Below are 23,670 nucleotides of genomic sequence, written 5' to 3'. Positions count from 1 at the left end.
TCTGTTTCCGCGAACGAATGATCATTGAATCCTTTTTTTTGTTGTCGCTAGAAAAAAAAATGCAACGATTAAACTATGTTGAGAAGAAAAAATACAACTTTGTTGAGAAATCAAATATGTGAACAATTTGACATTTTGATTAAACTACAAACAGCATTAGATTTTACCATGAAAAAAAGTGACAAGTTGTGTTAGAATTGTGATCCAATTAATATACATGTAAAAATTACTCTATACAATATTAATTTTTTTTAGTAAAAAAAAAAAAAAAAAAACTACGGTCGTATTCTCTGTGGCTGCCGGCTGTATTTCAAATCCTGTTCTTTTTAATAGAAAAAAAGGGGATAAAAACGTAGACAGTATAGTACCATGTTATATGATATATATATCCTCTATTTGTCTCTTTATAACATTTCTTTAATTTTTTGTTGTCTTGATATGATATATACTCCTAAATCTATGTGTTCAAAAGGAAAAACAACCATTTTGGTCATATATGTTTATTGTTTGACGATTTTAGTCATTTATGTTGTCAAATTTCAATTTTAGTCATGTACGAAGGGAATGAAATTTTTTTAAAAAAAATTGTATACTGAACCAATATTGAAATGTATGAGGCCGGGCCTGCAACCGTAACCACAACCTTATAATTTGATAGTCTCCCTCAATAAATCAAATTATCAGGAACAAATAGTTTATTGAACGAGATCATCTTCAATCATGATCACTCTTACGCATAATTTGGTGCAAGTATTCCACGGATAAGAAAACATATAGAAGGTGAATTGTAACTAAATCATCTTACGTTGACTTGGGACGTTTTTTAAACAATTTCTCTTCTTACCAGTGTTTTATTATGAGACCTGGCTCCTCTGTGGTACTGCAGCAGTTTCCACCACCATGATTTTTTCAAAGTCTTCTTCCTTCCCAGTTGCTTTGTAGCAATCTTAGTAATGGTCTCTTTTCTGGTTTTTTGACTTATTGGAGAGCTCCAAATATGCCTCAAGAAACCTCCTACAAGCCCATGGGAATAATCCTTTAGTTTTTTTTCTCATGGACCATAGATTTCCCCATCTTCTCAACCACCCTTTCTGTCATAGGCTTCGTAGACGCTTCTTGAATGAATTTTTTCCCCTTTTTCCTCTGTACAAATGTGTTTCTGCTCGCTCCTCTTCAATCGACGATTACCATTATCGCCTTCATTATTAATAGGATAGTGATGGTGAAAATATATAATAGCCAACCTGTCAGGTTCTTCCTCATTCCATCACCTGATTTTCATATCCAACTAGGATTATTTGTGATCAGATCCATTCAGTTATTGGAGAAAATATCATTGGTTTACAACGAAATTCACATAATGCACAAGATACGAGCAAAATAATGCGAGCGAATATACCTGTTGCAAGTCTGGTAGTCATCTGCAACCAAGGATAATTTCAAATCATTTTATATGAAGCAAAGTTAATCTTGACAGGTGGCAATTCGTTTTTCGGCACACCATTGGAGATTTTTATCATTTCCCTTAACAACCACAGGACTGGATCTGAATTTGATGAAGATGAAAGTGACCCCGATAGTTTGGTTTGAATACCATGGAGTAAAACCTGCGAATTATCTGCAACCCATTTTATGTGTTCTGATGCCAATGCAGGCTCTCCATTGTTGGCCAAGTATGTCAGAAAAGTCACATGGGACTCTATACATTTCACATCACATATAAGACCACACAGTAACTTAGACGCTTGATTACAAAAACCTGCAGGTGAATTTTACGATATTAAAGGAAATGCATAATTATGACATAAAAAGCACATGACTTTTAGTAAGCAATCATATTTCAAGATGGCAAAAATTTAGTGTTTATACAAGTCGATAGATCACCTTCTCTACAAAGGCAGAGAACAAATGTATTCAGTAAGGTAGCTGCGAGTGTTACATCCTGTTCAACTGACTTGTTGAAGACTTCAAGGGCTTTTTCAAGATCTTTCGCCCGGCAAAGGCCTTGTAGCAGGAACAAGTACGCTGTAGCATCAGGATCCAGACCTTTTCCAAACATGTGGTTGAACATGTGACACGCATCTTCAATCTGGCCAATTTCTGAGAACTTTCGAATAAGAATATTATAAGTCTCCAGGTTACCACCACAACCACTGGTAAACATCTCGTCCCATAGGCGTTTAGCGGGACGAACTAGATCCTCCCTGCAGCACGTTTCGAGAAGCAAATTATAAGATGAAACATCTGGGCAAAAGCCTTTCTTCTTCATCTCCTGCAGAACCGAATAAGCTTCTTTAACCCTCCTAGCCTTGCAAAGGAGTGAAACCATAATATTGTAACTCTCAAAACTCTTGAAATACTCTTTTCCCGACAAGAGTTGGAAAATATCAACCAATTCATCTCCTTTTTCATGCTTACCAAGATTCTCACTCAAGTTTGTCAAGGTAAGTAAAGTTGGCATTCTTCCTTTCTCAAGCATGAACTTTAAAAACGAGACAGCACACAGAGGGTCGACAGTTGATACAGATCCTATTAAGACGTTGAGGACATCATCCTCGATTGGAAAGTTCCCATCTACAATTACTTTCCCCAATTCCTTTGCTTCACGGATCAATCTTTCTGAAACCAACCTAAAAATAAATTCTTTGTAGTCATCACCCCTTGGAGCCACTCCTAATTTACGTTTCTTCTTTAAAACCATATGCACATCTGCCACACTTCCCATCTCACGCAACATCTCAGCAGCAACTCTGTAAGCCATAAAATCAGGCTTACACTCTCTTTTCCTCAACTCTTCCAAAGCATGAACGGCATCTCTGCCTTTAAACTCTATGCACGATCCATGAACCACCAACAATGCAATAACTGACCCATTAATCCCTGAAAAATCAACCTTTCTGACTTCATCTAACAAACTCAAAACCTCCTCCAATCCATTTTTTCTAGAAACCCACCACACAAAAACACCAAAACCAAGAGTACTCAATCCAACACCTCCCTGAATCATTTCATCAAACACTTTTCGTGCACTCTTCATACTCCCTTCAGAAGCCAGAGCCGCGAGAAGTGAGTTACAAATTTCTGGTCCCACCAACAAAATGTCGGGAACAAATTCGCAGAAAACCGTAAATGCCATATGGACTTTCTTCCCCGCAACAAACGAAGCGATGATCGAGCCATAAACAGACGGCTCAAGAGGGACTTTGTGAACTCTGACCTGCTTCAAAACCTTGTCGATTGAATTGAATTGCCGGGAAGTGGAGAGGGACTTGAGGACTGATTGGTAAGTGGCGGAGGTATGAGAAAACCCCGGCTGTTGGGAGGCCCAGTTGAAGAATCCGAACGCAAGAGAATGGTGATGCAGGAGAAACGGGTCGATGACCCTTGCCACTAGCGTCGGGCTGAGTGATTCCCGGCAACCGAGTCTGTGGAGGGTTTGCTCCAGAGCGGGAGTCCACGCCTGCGACGACACCTTGTGATCTGATGAGGTGATAAGCGCTCGGCTTATTACAGTCGCCAACTCAGAAACCGGACGCCTCATAGGTATCGGGTGGTGGTTAGACTTCTAAAAGAGACGTCCACATCCCGCCATTGCCCAAATATGAAATGTTATCAAAATTGGAAATGGATTTGGATCGTTATGCTGTACTAATTTTTACACTTTCTCTAACAATTTTTCAATTTTAGCCGTGAAGTCATCAGATGATCATCTTGTATAAAAATGTACCACACCATATGTTGTGCTGTGTTTTCGACGTTTTCAACCACAGTTGAGGATCTAAATTCATTGAAAATTTAACGTTATTTATATGCATAAGCTTTTTAATTTTTTCGATTTCGTTACTTTGAGTGCATAGATAATAAACTATAGAATCACACATATTTTATTTGATAAATCTACCAAATATTTTAAACTAACTCAAACACAAACGATTTTTATAAGAAAATTTGAAATCTCTACTCTAAGCTTTACACAACCGACTCACTCAGCAATATAAAAAATCAACTCTACTATGTTTTTAGGGAAAAGAAATCTACATATGAAATTAGAAAATCCTTCTACTCAATCAATAATAAGCAAACCCAACATCATTAACTCAAGAAAATGTGATTATCATAATAAAAGTTCTCTTTTTATGTTGTATATGGTTCAACATTTTAAAAGTATGTTTGGTGCCTATATGAAGTATAAGCAAGTTTCTGCATATTTTACCATTGTCTCTATATAGAAGTGGCTAAACGACTTAAAGAAATAATTAGAACCTTGATTATTGAATTTTCCTTAAAAAATTATCTCCTATTAGAATAAATATTGGTTATCCAATTCCAAAATTCATGGAAACATGTAGATGTTGTTTCCAAATCATAGCCCAGACCAAGTGCTTATTGCAATGGCAGTTCTGGAACACGAAATCACTAGTTTTTTGCCTGCTTTAACTTGTTATTTACACAGTGGCACATCACATCTTGTTTCCCCGGCAAGCAACTAGCATGAGTGCTGAATCATCCCTAGTACAGTGTCACCTTTTTAGCATGCTTCAGGTAGACCAACACGCAAACACCAGTTAAAACGATCGCCCCTGCAAAAATGCCGGTGCGCAGAGCGATAGCTCCAGCTTTTTGTGCAGTTTCTGCATCAGAAGAGGGATTCCCCTCGCTTGCATTGGAGTAATCCACATGCAACCTCAAAACCTGGGAAATTTTCAGATTGGTTCAACTATGAGGTATAACCTTAACGCATAACTCAAAGGATTAAATAACAAACAAAGAAGCAAAAAATCATCGAACTATGATTACATTCTCAGTTTTTTAGACAACGAATTTCTTTACAAAATGTTCCAGGGAAGCCGGGAAGGTACCATTCTCGCACCTTTAGTCCGGCTGATCTCGCATAGTTAACAGCATTAACAAGATCTCCATCCATGGTGAGCAAGACTTTATCGCCTTCATCATCCTCATACTAAAAAAGAATTTAAAAAGAGGACATCAAGAACTATTTAAAGCAAAACAATTATGGGAACCATTTAACGCATTTGCCCTCACCAAAAGTTGAGGGCGACCATGATCATAGGATTCATCCACACCCACCCTTTGCATAATAGCAGAAACAAGCTCATATAAATTATCTGCGCCTGAATCAGGAGAAAATAATAACAGGACGGAAAGTAAGAACAAACAGAACATCTAAAACTCACGCTTATAACAAGAAGCCCTACTTCTGCGTTTCAACATGCCATAAATTTCATTTACTCTCTAATTTAATTGAAATCTTAAAAACTCCGACAGACCACCGCCACTTGATACTGCTATTATTAGAATTATCAATCCAACTTAAAAAGAACTGATCTAAAGCAAATTTTCTGGTTTACACAGCTAACAGATGACATTAAATATCTCATCCGAACAGTGAAAGACTTTCTTAAAACAAGAGACAATGCACAACAAATCCAAGTGCATGAATTTTATATTTTTGTCAAGATTGAAGCTCAAATGCCAACTCATATATTTGTCATACTCACCAGAATTCAATCGATGTACATGTCCTTGTTGATCCTCGAATTTGAAAGAAAATGAATTTCCAAGACCGAGAGATGTGTAACTAGGCTTTATTTGTTCTATTCCATCTGATGCCATATATTGGGACATTGACATCTCACTGTATGAAAAACACACAAGTGTAGCAGTCATGCCTATGGGTCATTCATACAACGGATTTAATCAAAACCATAAAGGAAGACCTGTGAGTGTCATAATCATCTGGTGGCTCTAAACTTAGGGCTGAATCCCAGAACTTTTGCATCACTGTGTTTGCAATGTCATTGGCAGCACCAGAACCGGTGTTCGCCTTCATAAAAGATATAACTTTTTATTATCTACACAATCTGAGAGAGCATATTAACACGTTAGCATGCTCACCAATTCTATTTTGTACTCATTTTAAAATTGCGTTCTCACTATTGATAAAAGTAAGCATATTCAAGGAGCTCTAAAATTCAAGATGACTATAAATATCCGCTTTCCAGAGGCATTGAGGAAAAAAAGGTATAAAATGCACTGAAAACAGCAATGACTCCACACAATTAAGAGAGAAGAACTTTACCAAAGAAATTGCAGCATGAGTTATTTGCAGCACATCTAAGCATGCAGCAATACCTCCATCTGACACAGAAAAATAATATTAAAAACTCAAAGGTGGCAATAACATCACTGTCGTGAAAAGACGTGATCACCTTTGTCCACCACTGGAAGATGTAAAAATTTCCCATCATGCATTACACGCACGGCTTCAAGAATTGTAGTCTCCAGAGTTGCACATTCAGGGTTCTGGGTCATTACCTTGAGAAAGAGAAGTAGCATAAAACAGGATAAGTCAAAAGAAACATACATTCAAGAAACACATTCCACTATTAACTATTACTTTTTATCGGACGACATAAGAAGAGTCCCCAATCAAGGACTTACTCCAAGAATAATTCAACCACAAAATTCAGGAAAGCAAAAAGTAAAATCAATGAACCGAAGTTCAAATATGAGTCTTTTGTTCATCGTGTGTTTCGGTTACTAATTTTAAAAGGGTAACAAACAAGACACCAGTTGAAAAACCAGAAGAACCAGCGGGAAAGAAACTTGACCTCACTAACTCTACATTACACTCATTGATATATTTATAACCAAGGAGCAAAAGGTTTCTCATGATACATGTAACATATTATGATAGTCTTGTGTATGTCACTTGATGTGAAACAAAGAGTACACTATTTAAATTATACAACTTTATTAAAATGAGCTTTTAACCTTTTCCACCAGGGTGAGATCCGATGAGAGATTTTGAGCCACAACTCGCTTGAGTATGTCCCTTGAACTGCGATAAACACCCAAAAGTAACTACGACGAATGATAAAAAAAAAAGCTCAGTTCAATTATTATCTACACCACATGTTTCTCCAATGTTACAAAACAAATTTTATTTGTGACACAAAAAGGCATACGTTAGTATTCCCTGAACTTTTTCTCCTGTCATTATAAGAACAGAATTGACATGAAATTCCTGCATCCTTTGAGCAGCATCATAAACAGAATCTGAAGGAGATAATGTTGCAACCCTGAAAAGTGATAATATGAAGTTAGTACTTAGTAACTTCAAACCCAGTGTCAACGAGATAAAAAAGGATGCTCTACAAGTTCCATCCTACCTAGGATTTTCGGAAATGATGGTTGATAAAGAAGGCTTGAACATGAGCTCCTTCAATGTTTCTACAAAAGCTAATGGCATAGAGATGTAGAAGAAAGAAAAGAACAAAGAAACTTCTGTCGACATCAAGTTGGTATTGAAATAGAAAAACATATCAGACAAGTAATGCAACATAATTAACAAGATGTGAGAAAATGTTCTTTGAGATGATCTTACAAAACTAAATGGACATTATTTCAAACACCGATATCTGTCATCTTGGGATCAAGCATCAGATGTAGTGATAGAAACAGACAAAAAGAAAATTAAACAAGTAGTGCAGTATAAACTAACAATTATGAAGTACAAATGACTGTATTTCCAAAATGGTTGGAAAAGTTAGTGTGAAATGATCATAGGATCGTTTCCATTAGGTACACTATCTTCTAAATGGGAGATAAGGGCTTAAACATTTCATACTTTCAGTTAAGGAGTTCAGCTCTAACAAATACAAGATTAGATAACTAGGAACAAGGTTGTTCCATCGGTCAATAACAAAATCTACAAAAACCTTAAATGTTGCATAGGAATCCCAACTGGGTGACACTGGGACATTTATAGACTTGTGAATGCTCTCATGATGGGCTAGAACAAGGACGTCGCCATATTTTTGGAAGGGTTTGTTGGAACCTGTGCATGTTCTTTGACCAAGTAAATTTAAGTTTCAACAGCCACAGACTTCACAACTTGGACTTAATTTTCTCAATGCCAAATTCAGAGTTCATTGGCCAACTGCCACATGATAAACCTAATTAGCCATTAAATAACTTAGTCAAATACCCCAAGCAGACAAACTGCTTCTTCGTAGTGTATCAAATATACTCAGCCATAGTCATAAGCGTATTCTAAAAACAGGTAAAGGCGTGTAGCACTCTAAGTTTTGCTTTATCAACATTTTCTTACATTGAGAACATGACCCTGCAACAGAAAGAATAGACGCTATTTCATTGATGATCACCAATTCATAATTCCAATTTAAGGATTAACACTCACTGCAAGAAATGGAGATAAATGGCAGCAGCTATTTTCAGATCCATGTCAACCTTTCTATGCGCCAATATCAGAAACGATAGACATGTAAACTATAATTAGTTTCCTTACACGTGATTATCGATACTTTAATACTATTAGATACGAACCTATAAACTAACCAGAGAAATCACATCCAAATTGATGTTCAACTCCTTCAACTGCCGCTGCAATGGCGCTTCCCTGCTCTGCAGCCTTCTCCATTCTTGATATGGCATCATAAAAGCATTTTGTGATATCTAATAAAGCTATAACTTCCCCATTCTCAACAACAGGAAGATGCCGGAACTTCCCTATTGAAGGAATAAAGGACAAGTTGAAAAAGACAAAGCAATGTACTTAGAATTAACTCGTAAGAATAAAGACATAAAATGAAATAGATCAGCAAGATCACTGAAGCACATCCAAAGTTGAAGAAGAATGTATTATTCTAAGAATAACATTTTTCATAAATCTAGCTAGAAAGACAAAATAAAAGAACCTTAACAAATAAAAACTTGGCATATAGAATAAGAAATGTAAGCAGAGTAGATTTTTTTTTTTACAAAAAAAGGAACTAATTTGGGTTCTAGAAGAAATAGAAACAACGAATGACATTTGAGAGATTGATGTAAGACAAACATACAAGTTAGAGCAGCACCATTACGATGTGATTAAGAAAGGCATTTTTATCTCGTGATAAGTCTAAACATCATATTTTATCCCATACAATTACAGATTTCCCATCGCTGAGCAAGATTGTCTTTTGCCTTCTTTACTATATTACAATAAAACCTTTGTGCAGCTGAAGCAGCTTTCGTAGAGCCCCAATCTAGTACAGTAGAATTATTCTGCTAAAGCTGCCAGTTCTTTGGGCATCATGTCAGTTGTTTAAGTAGATTGTCCGGCCATAAAGCTTCAGATTTTTTTTTTGTTTTTTACTAACAACCAAGGCAAGCTGGGTGCATGAAGAATCCAACAAGCTAAACAAATTGCACAGAAAAAGCAACCTTGCACCATCTTCTGAAGAGCATCAATAGCCAACGTATCTGAATTCACAAATATTGGGTTCCTTGTCATCACTTTTGAAACCATTGTCTGCTCTGGTCTCAACTCCTCAGCTATGACCTTAGTCACAATATCCTATGCACAAAAGACTAACATTAGAATATAAAAAACCATGGTCACGATAAAACGCAGCATATCACTAAAATTTTTAGCTGCGGAAAGATGATTAGTTACATGACAAAAAATTGCAGTACTTCAGCGGCATTGCATTATAATTTGCCTTCTTTCAGAAAAATATTTTCATTGCAGTGATATCAAATTACATATTAAAACCCAACCTAAGGAAATATATGAACAGAGTACTCGTAAATTCAATGCTGGTTACATTAGGACCTTATCAGTTAGAATTCCCGAAAGAAGGCCATTAGCATCAGTAAGTAGCACAGCATCGACACGCCTCGCCGCCATCCTCTTACAGGCATCTAACACAGTGGTCCCTTCAGGGATCGTAAGTGCCTTAGATAACCTCAGTTTCTTCACCGTCCTTTCCCCAGCAACAGTGCTACATATATAAATGTACATAATCAACAAGCGATTAGTAAACAACAGTCTACCATGCAGTAAAAGAAAATGGAGTCGCAATAAACTAGTTGAAAAAAATTGCACCAGAGTAAGTTTTTGTTTAAAAAAAAGGATGGTAACTCATTAAAACACACAAACATGAAAAAATTCAAAATTTTTTAAATTTGACAAATTTCAACTATTTGACAGCAGGGTTCCAATTTTTTTTGACAAAATTCCCCAAACATCACAGAAGTGACTAAACCGTGGCATTTTCGCATGCATGTACACTGTCGACTTCCATAACCGGAAACCAAGCTGCATCAAAACCCAGGCTATAACTGCAACTTGGGATGAAATATACCACGTGTAATTCAAGCCTTCGGATAACGTAACATGCATGGATCCGGCTTAAACTTTATTTGATATGCGTCTAATCAGTTGATGATCCAAGAAGTATCTTTTATATGGGAAATATTTAAACCCGTGTAGCATAAACTTATTAGGACATCCGTTGATACCGTAAAAAGAAAAAGAAAGAAAGAAAGAACCATCGTTTGATCAAAAAAATTCTAAGACATCACGTGATCCCGTTTGAGCTCAAGCTGAAGAATCCCACCTTCAAGATCCAATTTTTACTCTTTCTACATTCAATAATCCATATCAATTCTTAAATCTGAAGCAGCATGCAAATGCAACACATGAACCCAAAATAATAATAAAATAAAAAAGCAAATTTGGGGAGCTTACGCTTGTGTTGGCGACGTGGACTTCGGGTGGGACCCATCGGTAGCGGTTCCGTTCTCCGATGGCTTAACGGCGGACGAATGGCGCTTTTGAGCCGCAGTATTGCGTTTCGGAGCCGGAGGATCCTCTTGACCACTCATTTTCCTCGATAATAATAATTATTCTCCTCTTTTCCTCTGAATATCAGCGCTGATTCACCAGTTCCATCATCGAGAATTTAAATTTCAATACTATAACATATAACTTTTTATTAATTTTTATGATATATTAAATAAATAAATTTCGATCTATATATAATGAGATTTTACATTAAATTTATAATGAGATTTTGATAAATAGAATTTTTTATGTTTTAAAAATTGTTGTACAAATTTGATGGTACGTATAACATTACTGAAACGATCTCACGAGTCATATTTTGTGAGACGGATCTCTTATTTGAGTCATCCATGAAAAAGTATTACTTTTTTATGCTAAGAGTATTACTTTTTATTGTGAATATCGATAGCATTAATCCGTCTCACACATAAAAAATTTATGAGACCATCTCATAAAATACTTACGTATAATATTATACTCTCTCCCTTCTTCCGTTCCATAGACTGGAACGACTTTCCACGTGTATTAAAAATATTATTAAAAAGTCAACTTTAAAATGGATTTTTTAATAGAGAAATTAATACTAAATATGAAAATCGCAAAATTCCTTTTAAATTAATAAGGTATATATCGATTTTACAATTTGTATCAGCACCGAACACCGCTGTTCTGAATAATTACAATGATTAGACCTTCTTGATATCAGAAAATCATATAACTCCGGACCCCTCTTTTCTATTGAAAAACTGGCGTGCAATGAATTAAACTCAAGAAACCAAGTGATCCACATTCTTACCTTACTGCATCTTATTGCATAAGTAATGGATCCCTCGCCGCTTATTGCAAATGCTCGAGGAATGGTTTCCTCGAGGGGGGTATGTCCACCAAGTGGTTGGCAAAGAACCAGCTGTATGCCTGTACCTTTAGACTTCACCCGCCGCCATGTCATTTCCGACCAATAGCAGAGTATACGTGGAGAATGCACTCAGAAACATAACCCAAGAATGCGATAATTTCCACAAGTTCTTCGAGTGTTGGCTCGTCGAACAAAGTAAGCATCTTGAAGAACTTGTCTCCGCCTTGAGGGAGTACGAGCAGCGAGGGCGGGGGAGAAATAACCCAACAGGAACGGGAGAAGGGACGACGAGAGGATCCTACGCCATTTATCGAACGTGTGATATAGGATTACGAGCATTACTACAAGGCTAAATCGATATGGGCGAAACTCGACGTGCTGTCGATGTTTAACCCCTCGTGGAGAAGTAGTCTTGAGGATGCTTTCCTATGGATTGGCGGGCCTAGAATGGTAATAATCTACTGCAGAATGTAGTTGTCGAAGTTGTTTCCAGATGGAGTATTGGGTTGCCGTTCTACTGTTTTGGCGAATACGGAGATCTTGGTTTTTGAATAGCACTTATAACCCAGTAACGTGAAACTATATTTGCCATGTGAAACTATGTTGTCTTTTGAATGGTCCTCTGCCCGGATTTCATCTTGGTCGAGTAGTGGTTAACATAAACCTTTTTTCTAATAAAATAAGCCTTCTATTTTAAGATCCGATAAAAATTCGAGGATACATAGAGTTTCTTTATGATGGAATAATCTGAAAATTGATGATAAATTATGTCCCATTACAGAGATGGTACATGATGGTTAACCAGAGAACACCGTAGTTCTAACTTCTAACTTCCACTAGCAATACAACTACTTAGCTCATACCATTTTATTTAAAACAGAAGGAATCCGCCGAACAAAGACATCACTCCGCCCCCCTGTGGTATAGTCCTCGTCTTGGCAAACCCCGGCGTCAAGATAGCCTAAGATTTCAAATACAAGAACTTCCTTCAGAATTAATCAAATTCTCAAAACAAACGGAGTCCAGAACTACCATAGTGAAATTTAATGTTTTTTCTACTGAAAATGCATTGCTTGCTTAATGAGGAACGAGTTTGCTGCAGAAGCAAAACATTATGTGCTTTTGGTTTTGCTGCAGAAGCAAAACACGAGCCGCCAAGTTTACAGAAGAAGCATAAATTTAAAGTTTAAAGTGATACCTTCTCATAACTCATCCTTGACAGAAGCTTCTTTTGTTGACTCAGATTTGATAGTCTCTGATTCAGTGGAGATTGATCCGGCAGGCTTATCCCTATTCTTTTGAATAAACTGTATGATGTCCTCTTTTGTTCTATCCCCGTCATATTGCGACAGGTTACCACTTGCTGATCTGAAGTAAATAGTAGGGAATCCTCGAACTTCAAAGGAGTCATTTGGGACATCATTAACAGTTGCATCCTGAGAAGAGACACCATAAATGAATCGATTTTAGTTGACATTGAACTATCTTCGCCATTTAAAAGGGTGGAGAAATGTAGGAAGTGTTTACAGAACGAGCAAGTGTGAAACACATTTTTCATATCGAGTCTAAATGAACTTAAAAAAACTTTAATTGAAACCACCAAATTTTCCCATGGTATATTGGCAAGTGACTGCCAGTGAGTCAGTGAAATCATGCATGAAACCATTACACTACTGCATGCTTGGAAGAAAAGGTCAGGAAGACGGGGGATCTTACTAATTTAGCAATCAAAACATCAGAATCCTTCTCAAACGAAATAGCAACTTCTTCCAAAATTGGCGCCAGCTTCTGGCAGTGCCCACACCAGGGTGCATAAAACTCGAGCAGAACTGTATTAAAAACCTTAAGATAATGATGATTTCCGACAACGGAAAATTGCTCAATTATTGCTCAAAGGTATTCTTTATTTTCCCAGGAGATTAGTTAGTGTTCAAACTATCAAAGAAGCTATTTCTTCATGAATCAAACCCGAGTGACAGAATTAGATGATAAATTTTTCGAATTTCTTTTTAAAGACCAAATACTGAGTAGCAGAGCTAGTATGAAACTATAGAGGTATGAAAATCAATTTAGATGCCGATAATTAAAAGGTCATATACAAACCATTCTTTCCAGAATTGAAAACCATGTCCTCTAGACTGGCGGTAACAACCACCTTGACTGGTTCATCATTGACTTCAGGGATAGGCTCTGATTTGATGAAAGGCTTCACTAGCCCATTCTGTCAGCATTGGAAGGAAAAAAAACACAAGCATTAATTCAACGATTGATTTAATGATATATATGCGAGGAGGTGGAGATCCCCAATCCAAAACAGATTTCTATCACTATAGGCTACCACCAAAAGCCAAAATAAATACCGCATAATCTTTCACCCATGACCCAATTTGATCGGGCTTTATGTTTGCGTTGAGATACTTCTGTCCCTTGGCTTTCTGTATGATAAGCAAAGGTGCGTGCTCCAACTTAAGTCCAAAGTACTGCCATCAAGAATATGATGATAAATACATTTAATCTTTAACTGCTTATGTAAGAAGAAAAGGAGAGCCAAAATGTGTATGGACAGAGTGACCACCTCGAAAGCTCCTTGACCAGCATCAATGTCCCCCAACAGAAAACTTATGCCTTTTCCTTTGTATGAGGCAGCAACATCCTTGTAGATTGACTGGAAAGCATCATGCTCTGTACTGATGTTCACAAACAGCATGGCCTGTGCACATAATATCAATTTTCGATAAACATAAAACCTTCGGTAATGTCCAGAAATTGATCTGAAGCAGTAGAAGATGCTTCCAGGACAAGTGAATTAGCACGTGGATAAATTATTACACACTATTACCCCGTTGATGCTTACAACAATAACATTCAAGTATTAGAGAGATTTTCTAAGTCAGCCACATCGAGGAAAAAATTTCATGCATATTATCAATTATCAAGCCGCTATAAAAAAAAAAAAGAAGTTTACCTTGTCGTTGCCACCGTTGAAGAATTTGCTAACATAGGTGTGACTTTTTGGATCACTAGTCCAGAGAGTTACAATTGGAATGGTAGATTCTTCAATGAATTTCTCCATAGCATCAACTTGAAAATCCTGCAAACCGTGATTGAAAGAATAGTTCACCATTGAGGAACTCTAATGAAAGTCCGGCGAAAAATCGTTTACAGGAAGTACTGCATAAGAATTACCTGGAAATCAACGACTAGTTCATCAAATGGCTTAAGCAAGCGAAGAGTTGGCTTGCTGACGGATTCACCCCGCGGAATGAATTTAGAGGACAGAGTATGACCAAATGCATAATCAGAGCGCAGCTTCTCAGATAAAGCCGTGAAATTCTCAAATTCCTCCCCAGAAAATTTTGGAAACACCCCGACCTAGTAGACGACATTAACAAACTTATAAGGATTGGATCGTTAACTCCGAAAAAAGATGCTTTTAAGGAAAAGGGATATACAATGAAAACACTCTCGTCATCGATAAGACTTCCAGCATCTCCCACTGAATTAATTTCAGTAGATGCAGGACCAACTTGTTTCTTCAAATAACCAACAATGCCATCTGCCTCACGCGGGCCTTTATACTCTTGAATGCTTTTCCCACCATTTCTTAAGATTTTAATGGTAGGAAAACCCTGGATTTGGTATTCAGTGGCCAATTCCCTATTTGATTCCTCACTGGCATCGATTTTAGCAAGGACAATGGGGGGCTCATGGCTGCTCAAAGCAGATGCTGCTTTTTCATACTGAAAAAAGGTGATCAACAAGAAGACATTATAAAAATTAGCTAAAAATTAGGCATAAAAAATAGAAAACAGGAGGCAAAAAAAAAGTGCAACAGCAGAAGTAATTACCTCCGGTGCAAGAGCCTTACAATGTCCACACCTGTTACAGAAGCGAAGAAAGGAAACGATTATGAACATGTAATCAAAGCACACAGATACAAGCATCAGCCCGGAAAATACCAAAAGCTAACGTTGAAAAATCAAAATGGGTCCCAAAATATGTATATATGATTTCTGCTCGAACAAAATTAAGATAAAGATCCCTTGCCATTATAAAGGGAGAAGATAAAGATATTTAAACACAACTTCAGTTTTTGAGATTACAAAGAACAAGCGACCTTACAGACAATTTTTTACTGAACTCTCACTGAAAAAATTTGTACTCATAGTAATGACAAACAAAAAAAAATGTACAAATCATCAGTGAACAAACAGAAAAGTGATCTATCGCTGAATTACTTTTTCTTCCGATAAAAAAAACAACAAAGTTAACCTCTTTTCTCCACATAGTCAAAAACGATGCAAGATCCGATTACATAAACAACGAAAAACAATAATCAAGATCAATATAAGAAACACAAACAAAAACACATCCACGCGTATGATATACCAAGGAGCGTAGAACTCGACGACGATGAAATCGTGTCCCGCTACGACGTCCGAGAAATTCGAGTGGTCCAGAGTCAAAACTTTTTCCACTTCCACCTCCGCCTCCGCCTCCACCTCCGCCGCCGCCGGAGACGAGCACAAAAGCACCACCAACGACATAAATAAAACCCAAGCCCAAACCCTAGCCTCCATCACCACCACCTTATTTGTCAATTCCACGGGCAATTCTTGCGTGAGAATGTGGGGAAGACGAGGAATGGAAATTTCATGACAGTGGGAGACTGTTATATAGAGTTGGCACGGAAGAAACCCACGTGTCAGTATTGATGACGTGGACGTAGATGATTGGATAAAGGGACGTAGAGATTTTGAATATTCGTAGGGAAGATGCAATATAAATATATATATAATAATAAGTAAAATGGATTTCATGGTATTTATAGTCAAGATTTTATTTTTGACTCTTGTCCGATTTATTTGGTAATTTTATTATTCCTATTCCCACAATTATTATAAAATATTTATATTATTGAGAAAATTTGATTAATTCAGTACATAATATTATACTTTCCATATGAATTATATTCGTTCGACATTCTGAATTTTCGGGAGACCTAATTATGTATAGAAGTCTTTTTATTGGACTATTGGAACGTGGAAAATCGTCAGTGGGACAGATGGTTTAAGCTTTAGAATAAATTGTTATATTACATTAATAAAATATTATATATTATTTTTTCGAAATATAATTAATAAAAAATAAATAAATTTTAGATATAAAAAATTAATATTTTTATGGATCGATTTGATTGAATCATATCTAATCATATAAAATTGATCTACAATTCGATATAGATTTTTATGTTATCAACAAATCTCTTTTCCAAATATAATTTTTTTTACAAAAAATCGATGGTGTGGGGGTGGCATCGGTTCTTGACCTTGGTCCACAAACTGACCTATATAATTTCAGGTGACTAAAATTATAAACTTGGTAAAAAAAAATTGATTAGTCTTCAATGAGATTATATATTGGATTAAATATTAATCATTTAACAAAAATCACATATAATAACAATGTATTCGAATATTTTAAATCGTAAAACAAGTCGATATTAGGCTTATTGCACCGAGACAGTGCAAAGTTTATAAAAAAATTACTTTTAAAAAATATTAATAAACTAATATATCTTCTATTTTTCAAGGAATCAAGCACATTTTTTTTATTACAACTCAAGCGAGGAGGAGGATCGAATCCGGAAAAACCGGCTATTCCGACAGGGGTGAGACCACTGGGCTACAAGCCCGGTCTCGGAATCAAGCACATTTTGCTCTCGTTTTAAAAGAAAACTAATGCACCCTTACCTAATTTTCATGGATGTATACCTGATTTTTTTTAGAAAAAAATACAATTAATTTTATACTAGAGTGTTTTCATTTATTTTATTTTTTATTAAATGGGATTTTGGTGTGATTTTCCCATCGATGCCTGGCATCTTATGTATATGACTTTGTCAAATCATTCAAATTTAATAAGATTATCACATTGAAGACATTATTATTTTTTTTTTCAAGTCAATTATTCCTGTTATTTTCCAAAATTAGCTTCATTACTTTTGGTTTAAGTAGATAATTTATTGCACAAGATTTTATTATAGCCATCTTAAAAGGATTTTTCCACTTTTTTCTATTTCCTTAGAATCATGCTAACCATTTACCAAATAGACCGGTCTCTTGTTTTATAATTACTCATCGATGAGAAACCTATGTTACGTCATAATAAACGAATATTTTACATGATATAAATATAATATATTTATGTTTTTACAATATTTTGATATTCAATGTTAAAAAAGAGATACCAAAACATTATTTTAGTGTCATAAATTATGTTACATAATTAAAATATAAATTTCATTATTAAAAAAATAAATACTTATTTATATAATTAATCAAATACATTTGCAAAAATAAAATAAGAAACCACATCTTTAGCAAATCTTTTAGCTAATAAAAAAAGCAAAAATTTGTGGGAGACGGTCTCACGGGTCGTATTTTGTGAGACGGATCTCTTATTTGGATCTCTAATTTGGGTCATCCATGAGAAGGTATTACTTTTTATGCTAGCAGTATTATTTTTTATTGTGAATATCGGTAGAATTGATTCGTCTCACATATAAAGATTCGTGAGGTCGTCTACAAGAGTTATGCTCAACAAAAAATTCAAAAATTATATGAGAAGATCAATTTTTTTTCATATTTATAATAATAAATAATAATTTTAAAATAAAAAATAATATTTTCACAAAATTAATTCGTGGTAATGTGGGAAGAAAGAAGCTGGCCGCTCTGCTTGGCCACTCATCTACTCACTTCCACGCATCTGCCATCTGCTTTAAGCCTTTACTGAATTTGCGAAAGTTCCTTCATTCTCTCGCTTTTCATTTTCCCACTTTTTTTGTGTATCTGGGCTGGTTTCATTTGGCGTTTCATGGTAGTGTCCATGATTTTTTTTCCTGTATGCTTACTTTGTACTCATGGAGAATATTTTCTTGATGTGTCTTGAGCAATCGAGGCTTGATTTAATCGAAATGAGGCAATTATGATTCTTGGAATAAGACGGTGAGTTTATGCTGCTAAATTGTTATTATCAGTCATCATCTACTGGGTAAATTCCTCCGTAGGTTGCATTCAGTTCTTTGTCAGCCTTTTTGTTTTAAGATTTAGTTTCATGGATTTTTTTTGTTTGTAGTTACTTCTAGAATTTAGAGAAGATTCCAGTTTTATGGTGGGGAAACATGTCAAGGTGTTTGTGCTGTCGCACTTGAGCTTCTCCTGGTAACCAAATTAAGTGGATTAGATGAGTTTATTCTAACACTGTCCCATTCTTTTAAATGAGTCTAGATATCAGATACCATCTTACTTAAATAGGACCAAGTGGTTTCACTTTGTGGTTGGAGTGTTTCTGTAGGTTTGGCACTTTGGTCCCATCAAAGATACAATGGATGCGATTGCAAAGTAGCCATTGTATTGCTATTTGAGCACCGAACTAGCCATTATAAAGATTGTTAGCTTCGTATAAGCAAAAATTGTCCCTGGCTATCCTGTATGATTATGGATGTGAGAGTACAACTGAAACACGATGATTAATATGTTGTGAGGTTTGAAATATTTGGATTCCATCACTGTCGCTCCTTTCTAACCTTTTGGTATATTGGCATATATTAAAATCTGGTGCCTAAATGACTAAATGGCTAAAAGGTTTGAGCTACACCTAACGTCTGTTATAGTTCTGGTGAAGAGGTAGGTTTTGGTCCGAATTTAAGACAGTTATCGTCTGAAGCTGCTGAATCTATTTGATGATTTACAAATTCAGTAATAAAGAAGGAAAGTTACTGATGTTGGAAGTTGTCTATGCCATCAAAGTGATATCTTCACTTTTAAATGTTTACGGTGGAATCAATGCATCAGTATGGTTGGACCATTTGCATGTCTTTCAAATTGATTTGTTATTATAAATTGCTTATTTAAGTTATACTTTTTCCCTGGATCTTTAGCTATTGAAAAGAACGTTAGAATTTTTGGCCTTAGATTTGTTGTGTAAGACATTTTTTTAGTTGCATGCCTGGCAGCACTAATGGTAAATTTTTTATAATTTACAAATTCCTTTCCCATTCTGAACAGTCCTTGATGGTCCTTTTTTTCAAAGAGTTTGATCCTGGGAGCTTGGTGCTGAAGTGTTCTGCATGCAACAATATATGTCATCTCTCTGTGAACTATTAAAATCAACTAGGGTTTTAGAACTAAGAGAGTGTACTTTTTGGGCCGTACCTTAATTTTGTTCTTAATGTGGAAGAGATCTTGATGTTCCAATTCTTCGAATCCGAAGAAACTTCCTCTTTGGATGAAGTTGTTTGCTAAGTTTGAAAGATATCTTTCCTCGCTGATATACTGCAAATGTTTCAGAAGTTTTTGAGTTGTAGGAACTTCGTGTCATTTCCAAGTTACGACAAAAGTTCAGTATCGTTGTGCTGAATTGAGCTTGAAGAATGTTTCTATGTGGAAACCTACATGGAAGCATATCTAATATTATCTGTTTCGTTTGCATGAAATTGTAAAAAACTTTGTTTGGACTGGACTTTGGTGATTTCCTATGCAGTGATATATGTGAGAAGCAGAGTTAACCTTTATCCACATTTTTTATTATAAGATCACACTGGTAGGGAAAGGGATTAAGATGTGTTATTTGGACAACCTCTTGTAAGGTTGCAGATGAAGTAATGTCCGGTCCATCAGGCGAAGGTGGTACGGAATTTTGTTTGCCAATTGAGAATGAGGAACCGAGGGACAGTGGTTCCAATCATAGAATAGACAAGGATGTAGGTTTAGGAACTTGTCGAGTTTGTCAATGTGTTGAACCAGACAGAAGGGGAAGTATTGCACTAGAATTTTTGGGCATTTCCCCTCCGCAACATGAGCTAAATGATGTCAACGAGGAGGTGAAATCTAATCTGAAAGTTTCCTTCAAAAATACTGAAAATAATCGCTCCTGCATAAACGATTTAAAAGGGTCTGAGTTGGTTGAATTTATTAGCCCAAGTGGGGAGGTTTTTATCTGTACAGCTGATGTTGATATGGGTGTTGATGACTTTCATGACAAACTCATTGAACTTGGATGTTCTTGCAAAAATGACCTTGCCCTAGCGCATTATGCTTGTGCACTCAAGTGGTTTATCAACCATGGATCAACAGTGTGTGAAATTTGTGGATCTGTGTCAAAAAATGTAAAATCGGCGGATTTGAAAAGGATATTGGTTTCTTTAAAAAAATATGAAGCTCTAATGGAAAGAGTTGCTAATGGGCAGCCTAATCCTGCACCATCCCAAACACATTTGGGAGTGGATCCTGATGCTGTTGCTGCTATTCGAAGGCAAAGGTTAAGTGAAATTTCTCTGTGGTTCAATCCTCATAATAGCTACTCTATCACTACATCTCAGGTGGTCAGCGAACAGCCTGCAGCTTCTAATGTAGTTGTGGAAGAAGATGCCTCTACTACAAATACTGCTACTAAATGGGCTGTAGAAGGTACTGGGATCCTGCTTGCTACCGGCCTACTGACTGTGACACTTGCATGGCTCATTGCTCCTCATGTTGGAAAGGTAATCGGTGGAGTGACTGTACTTAAATAGGGTTCTGCAAACCTATGTCTATTTCTTTATGTTACTTTTTTTTCCTGCACCATACTCTGATTCTAATTGCTACATCTACTTGCGATGCTAATTACACGATCAAGTGGGCATGCTTTAGAACTCCGAGTCTAATGGTTGTATGCATGTGTATGTGTGTACATCTTATACTTTAACTGAGTAGTTTTCACTGTTACACCTGACGACTACTAATACTCAATTCAGAGGTTAAAATTCTAGTTTCATTCATTGTGTGATATGCTGATAGGTTTGTGGGCAGGTATCTCTGTAAGTCCGACTACCTGATAAATTAGTTTTTGCCTGTGCAATCAGTCGGACACAAACAATGGTGTGAACTTCATCAAGCCAAAGTGCTATTTAAATTTTCTTTTGGCATTTAAGATTTTTCCATCAACTCTAAGACGCCTGATGCTTAATTTTCCTACATTTTTTCGAAAACTATTTGACGTATCAAAATTCAAAACGAGTCAGCTGGGGCAAAACAATTTTTGTGATTTATGAATGGTGCTAATTCTGCTTGTCATGTTAGCTCTCTATTGGATTTTGTTAATCTCTGCCAATGAAAATTCAAGCTGACCGCCTTCTTTCTCTTTTCTGTCTATTATTTTGCAGAAAACTGCCAAAAATGGCCTTCATATTCTTCTCGGAGGCATCTGTGCATTGACAGTGGTGGTTTTCTTTCGTTTTGTAAGTCCATATACCTAGGATTCCCTTGAATAAAGTTACTCTTTGAGGAGTCATTAAAATGCATTACGTTTGAGATATATTCATTATTCTGCAGTTATCCTCTGGCCAAACGATGAAAACAAAAGGAATGATCGAATCAAAAATTTAAAAAGAAAAGACAATATCATTACTTTTACTCCCAAAAATGGTACTTTGGTTTATGCTATGTATGTGGGAGAATGCTTGATAAAAGTTCAATAATGCTAATGTAATTAGTTGTCCGAATGTTATTACCTCCCTGTCCCTTCATTTGAACCCTTAAAATATGGGATCATTGTGGCATGCTTACTTTCTTCTTATCCAAAGCTTGATCAGGTTAAAAATGATCTGGTACTGCATATGAGTACTCCATCGGACTAGCGTGTTAAATTTGCTTTTAGGCTCCGTTGACATGTACATAGTTTCCGAATATACAACTTTTGTAAAATTATATTGGGAATGAATATGTTCAGTTAATACTGCCGTTTGCAATAATTGAGCGCCTGAACAAGGCCGGTAGATTCAAAAAATCTTTATCATAGCAAAAAAATATGGCAATGGGTATTCCTATCTCCATGTATTTGTCAAAAATTTCATTTTACAGCTTTGCATCGATTGTTGGTAGTTCAGCAGTTTTCGTGTCTTCAAACTGATAAACATTCTCTCTTCTTACATCTGCACTCTGCAGTTTTTGCTGACACGAATCAAATATGGGCCTGCACGTTACTGGGCAATCCTGTTTGTTTTTTGGTTTCTAGTGTTTGGGATATGGGCTTCGCGAGCGCATGACGCTCATGCAAAGTGATCTTCATTAGCCCGTTGTCGCATTTCCCCTTTTTCCTTCGAGTTAAATGCATTCCTTTGTATTTGTGTATTAGTAAATATAGAATCTAGTAATGTATTTGTTTATGGAAGTTGAAGATTACATGTCACCTATATTTCATTATTGTTATTGAAATCTAACCGACTTTAGTCACGGCTGCATGCAAATCACCACCATAAACATGGTAATAGGCAGATATAAAATATACCAGCATATAAATAAGGAGGCAACAGAAACCAAAGAACTGTGAACACAAAATAACCCACTAACCTAGTTAGTCTAGGAAGATAGAAGATATTATCAGTCATGAGAAGAATGTACTGCAGAATTCTTAGAGGTGCATTTCTGAAATCCAACAGCGGCAGCCTCAACTCCCTCTCTGCAACTCTCCCGAGAATCCCCATTTACACTCCGCTGCTGTTTGGCAATACAAAGTCTATTCAAATCTGCCTTCCTATACAAGTAAACTTCCCTGTTCAAAGAATTTTGGGAAGAATTTCCATTATTATTAATCTTGAAAAGGGTCCATCCCATCCCAAGAAACGTCTTAGAAAATCCATCCATCGACTCTATTTTTTCACCTGTGCGTGTAAAAATCAGTGAGAGTGAGGTGCAGTGCCAATTTCTATTGCTCAAAGGCTCGACTTTTTTCAAGCGGGCCGCAATCATTTTTTAAGAAAACCAACTTGAAACAGCCTTTAGAGAGATTTGGCGAGGAGGCGAAGGTGGGAGACGGATGCAGTTGCGAAAGAGGGAAACGGTAGTGGAACACTATAATTTGCCAATGACCAACAATGTGACGATGATGATGTCGATGCACATGATGAGGATGATGACGAGGGGGAAGAGGAGGATTGAGATGGTGGTGGTGATTGTGATGGCCGTGAACAGATTACGTGAGAGATAGACGGATTAAAGTTGAGATCCATCCCAATGTCTCTGGCAATCTTGGCCAATCTGTAAATATCTTTAACCAGTTCTTGTGTTGGAACAAAAAGCATCAATGGGATTCTATTTCTCGAATGCGCTGAACTGGG

General features: G+C 36.4%; 4 protein-coding genes across 8 annotated transcripts; 1 reads left to right on the top strand and 3 right to left on the bottom strand.

Annotated features, from left to right (window-relative positions):
• Nucleotides 1-609: 609 nt before the first annotated feature.
• On the bottom strand, nucleotides 610-3,620 carry LOC140970563 (pentatricopeptide repeat-containing protein At5g14080). Of its 3 annotated transcripts, none has more exons than XM_073432363.1 (3): nucleotides 1,885-3,620; nucleotides 1,400-1,759; nucleotides 610-1,288 (listed from the first exon to the last, which is right to left on the bottom strand). In XM_073432363.1, the coding sequence occupies exons 1-2, from the start codon at nucleotides 3,539-3,541 to the stop codon at nucleotides 1,440-1,442; spliced, it is 1,977 nt and encodes a 658-aa protein (XP_073288464.1). In that variant the 5' UTR covers nucleotides 3,542-3,620; the 3' UTR covers nucleotides 610-1,288; nucleotides 1,400-1,439. The 3 variants fall into 3 exon arrangements, with proteins under 3 accessions (XP_073288464.1, XP_073288462.1, XP_073288463.1); XM_073432362.1 differs by having other exon boundaries at nucleotides 611-1,271; nucleotides 1,885-3,619; XM_073432361.1 differs by having other exon boundaries at nucleotides 610-1,759.
• Nucleotides 3,621-4,250: 630 nt separating this feature from the next.
• LOC140970562 (CBS domain-containing protein CBSCBSPB3-like) lies at nucleotides 4,251-10,762 on the bottom strand. 3 transcript variants are annotated; one of them, XM_073432360.1, is made up of 14 exons: nucleotides 10,559-10,762; nucleotides 9,641-9,809; nucleotides 9,250-9,382; nucleotides 8,383-8,553; nucleotides 7,194-7,263; nucleotides 6,990-7,103; nucleotides 6,796-6,862; nucleotides 6,231-6,336; nucleotides 6,101-6,159; nucleotides 5,739-5,845; nucleotides 5,520-5,656; nucleotides 5,044-5,132; nucleotides 4,860-4,960; nucleotides 4,251-4,692 (listed from the first exon to the last, which is right to left on the bottom strand). In XM_073432360.1, exons 1-14 carry the CDS (start codon nucleotides 10,693-10,695, stop codon nucleotides 4,686-4,688), a joined length of 1,467 nt encoding a protein of 488 aa, XP_073288461.1. In that variant the 5' UTR covers nucleotides 10,696-10,762; the 3' UTR covers nucleotides 4,251-4,685. The 3 variants fall into 3 exon arrangements, with proteins under 3 accessions (XP_073288461.1, XP_073288459.1, XP_073288458.1); XM_073432358.1 differs by having other exon boundaries at nucleotides 4,254-4,692; nucleotides 4,871-4,960; nucleotides 7,194-7,254; XM_073432357.1 differs by having other exon boundaries at nucleotides 4,255-4,692; nucleotides 4,871-4,960.
• Nucleotides 10,763-12,237: 1,475 nt separating this feature from the next.
• LOC140970565 (protein disulfide-isomerase-like) lies at nucleotides 12,238-16,184 on the bottom strand. The gene is made up of 11 exons (XM_073432365.1): nucleotides 15,900-16,184; nucleotides 15,359-15,389; nucleotides 14,963-15,250; nucleotides 14,697-14,882; nucleotides 14,476-14,601; nucleotides 14,086-14,220; nucleotides 13,871-13,990; nucleotides 13,614-13,731; nucleotides 13,227-13,339; nucleotides 12,709-12,946; nucleotides 12,238-12,471 (listed from the first exon to the last, which is right to left on the bottom strand). Exons 1-10 carry the CDS (start codon nucleotides 16,088-16,090, stop codon nucleotides 12,713-12,715), a joined length of 1,542 nt encoding a protein of 513 aa, XP_073288466.1. The 5' UTR covers nucleotides 16,091-16,184; the 3' UTR covers nucleotides 12,238-12,471; nucleotides 12,709-12,712.
• Nucleotides 16,185-18,249: 2,065 nt separating this feature from the next.
• Nucleotides 18,250-22,782, top strand: LOC140970568 (uncharacterized). Its single transcript, XM_073432368.1, has 4 exons — nucleotides 18,250-18,520; nucleotides 19,583-21,057; nucleotides 21,718-21,792; nucleotides 22,499-22,782. The coding sequence occupies exons 2-4, from the start codon at nucleotides 20,179-20,181 to the stop codon at nucleotides 22,613-22,615; spliced, it is 1,071 nt and encodes a 356-aa protein (XP_073288469.1). The 5' UTR covers nucleotides 18,250-18,520; nucleotides 19,583-20,178; the 3' UTR covers nucleotides 22,616-22,782.
• Nucleotides 22,783-23,670: the final 888 nt, after the last annotated feature.

Source organism: Primulina huaijiensis, unplaced genomic scaffold (assembly GCF_012295235.1).
Source record: "Primulina huaijiensis isolate GDHJ02 unplaced genomic scaffold, ASM1229523v2 scaffold7585_ERROPOS129901+, whole genome shotgun sequence".
In the NCBI taxonomy this organism is placed as follows: Eukaryota; Viridiplantae; Streptophyta; class Magnoliopsida; order Lamiales; family Gesneriaceae; genus Primulina; species Primulina huaijiensis.
Note: the sequence above shows the minus strand (reverse complement) of the source record. Positions and strands in the feature narration are given on the sequence as shown.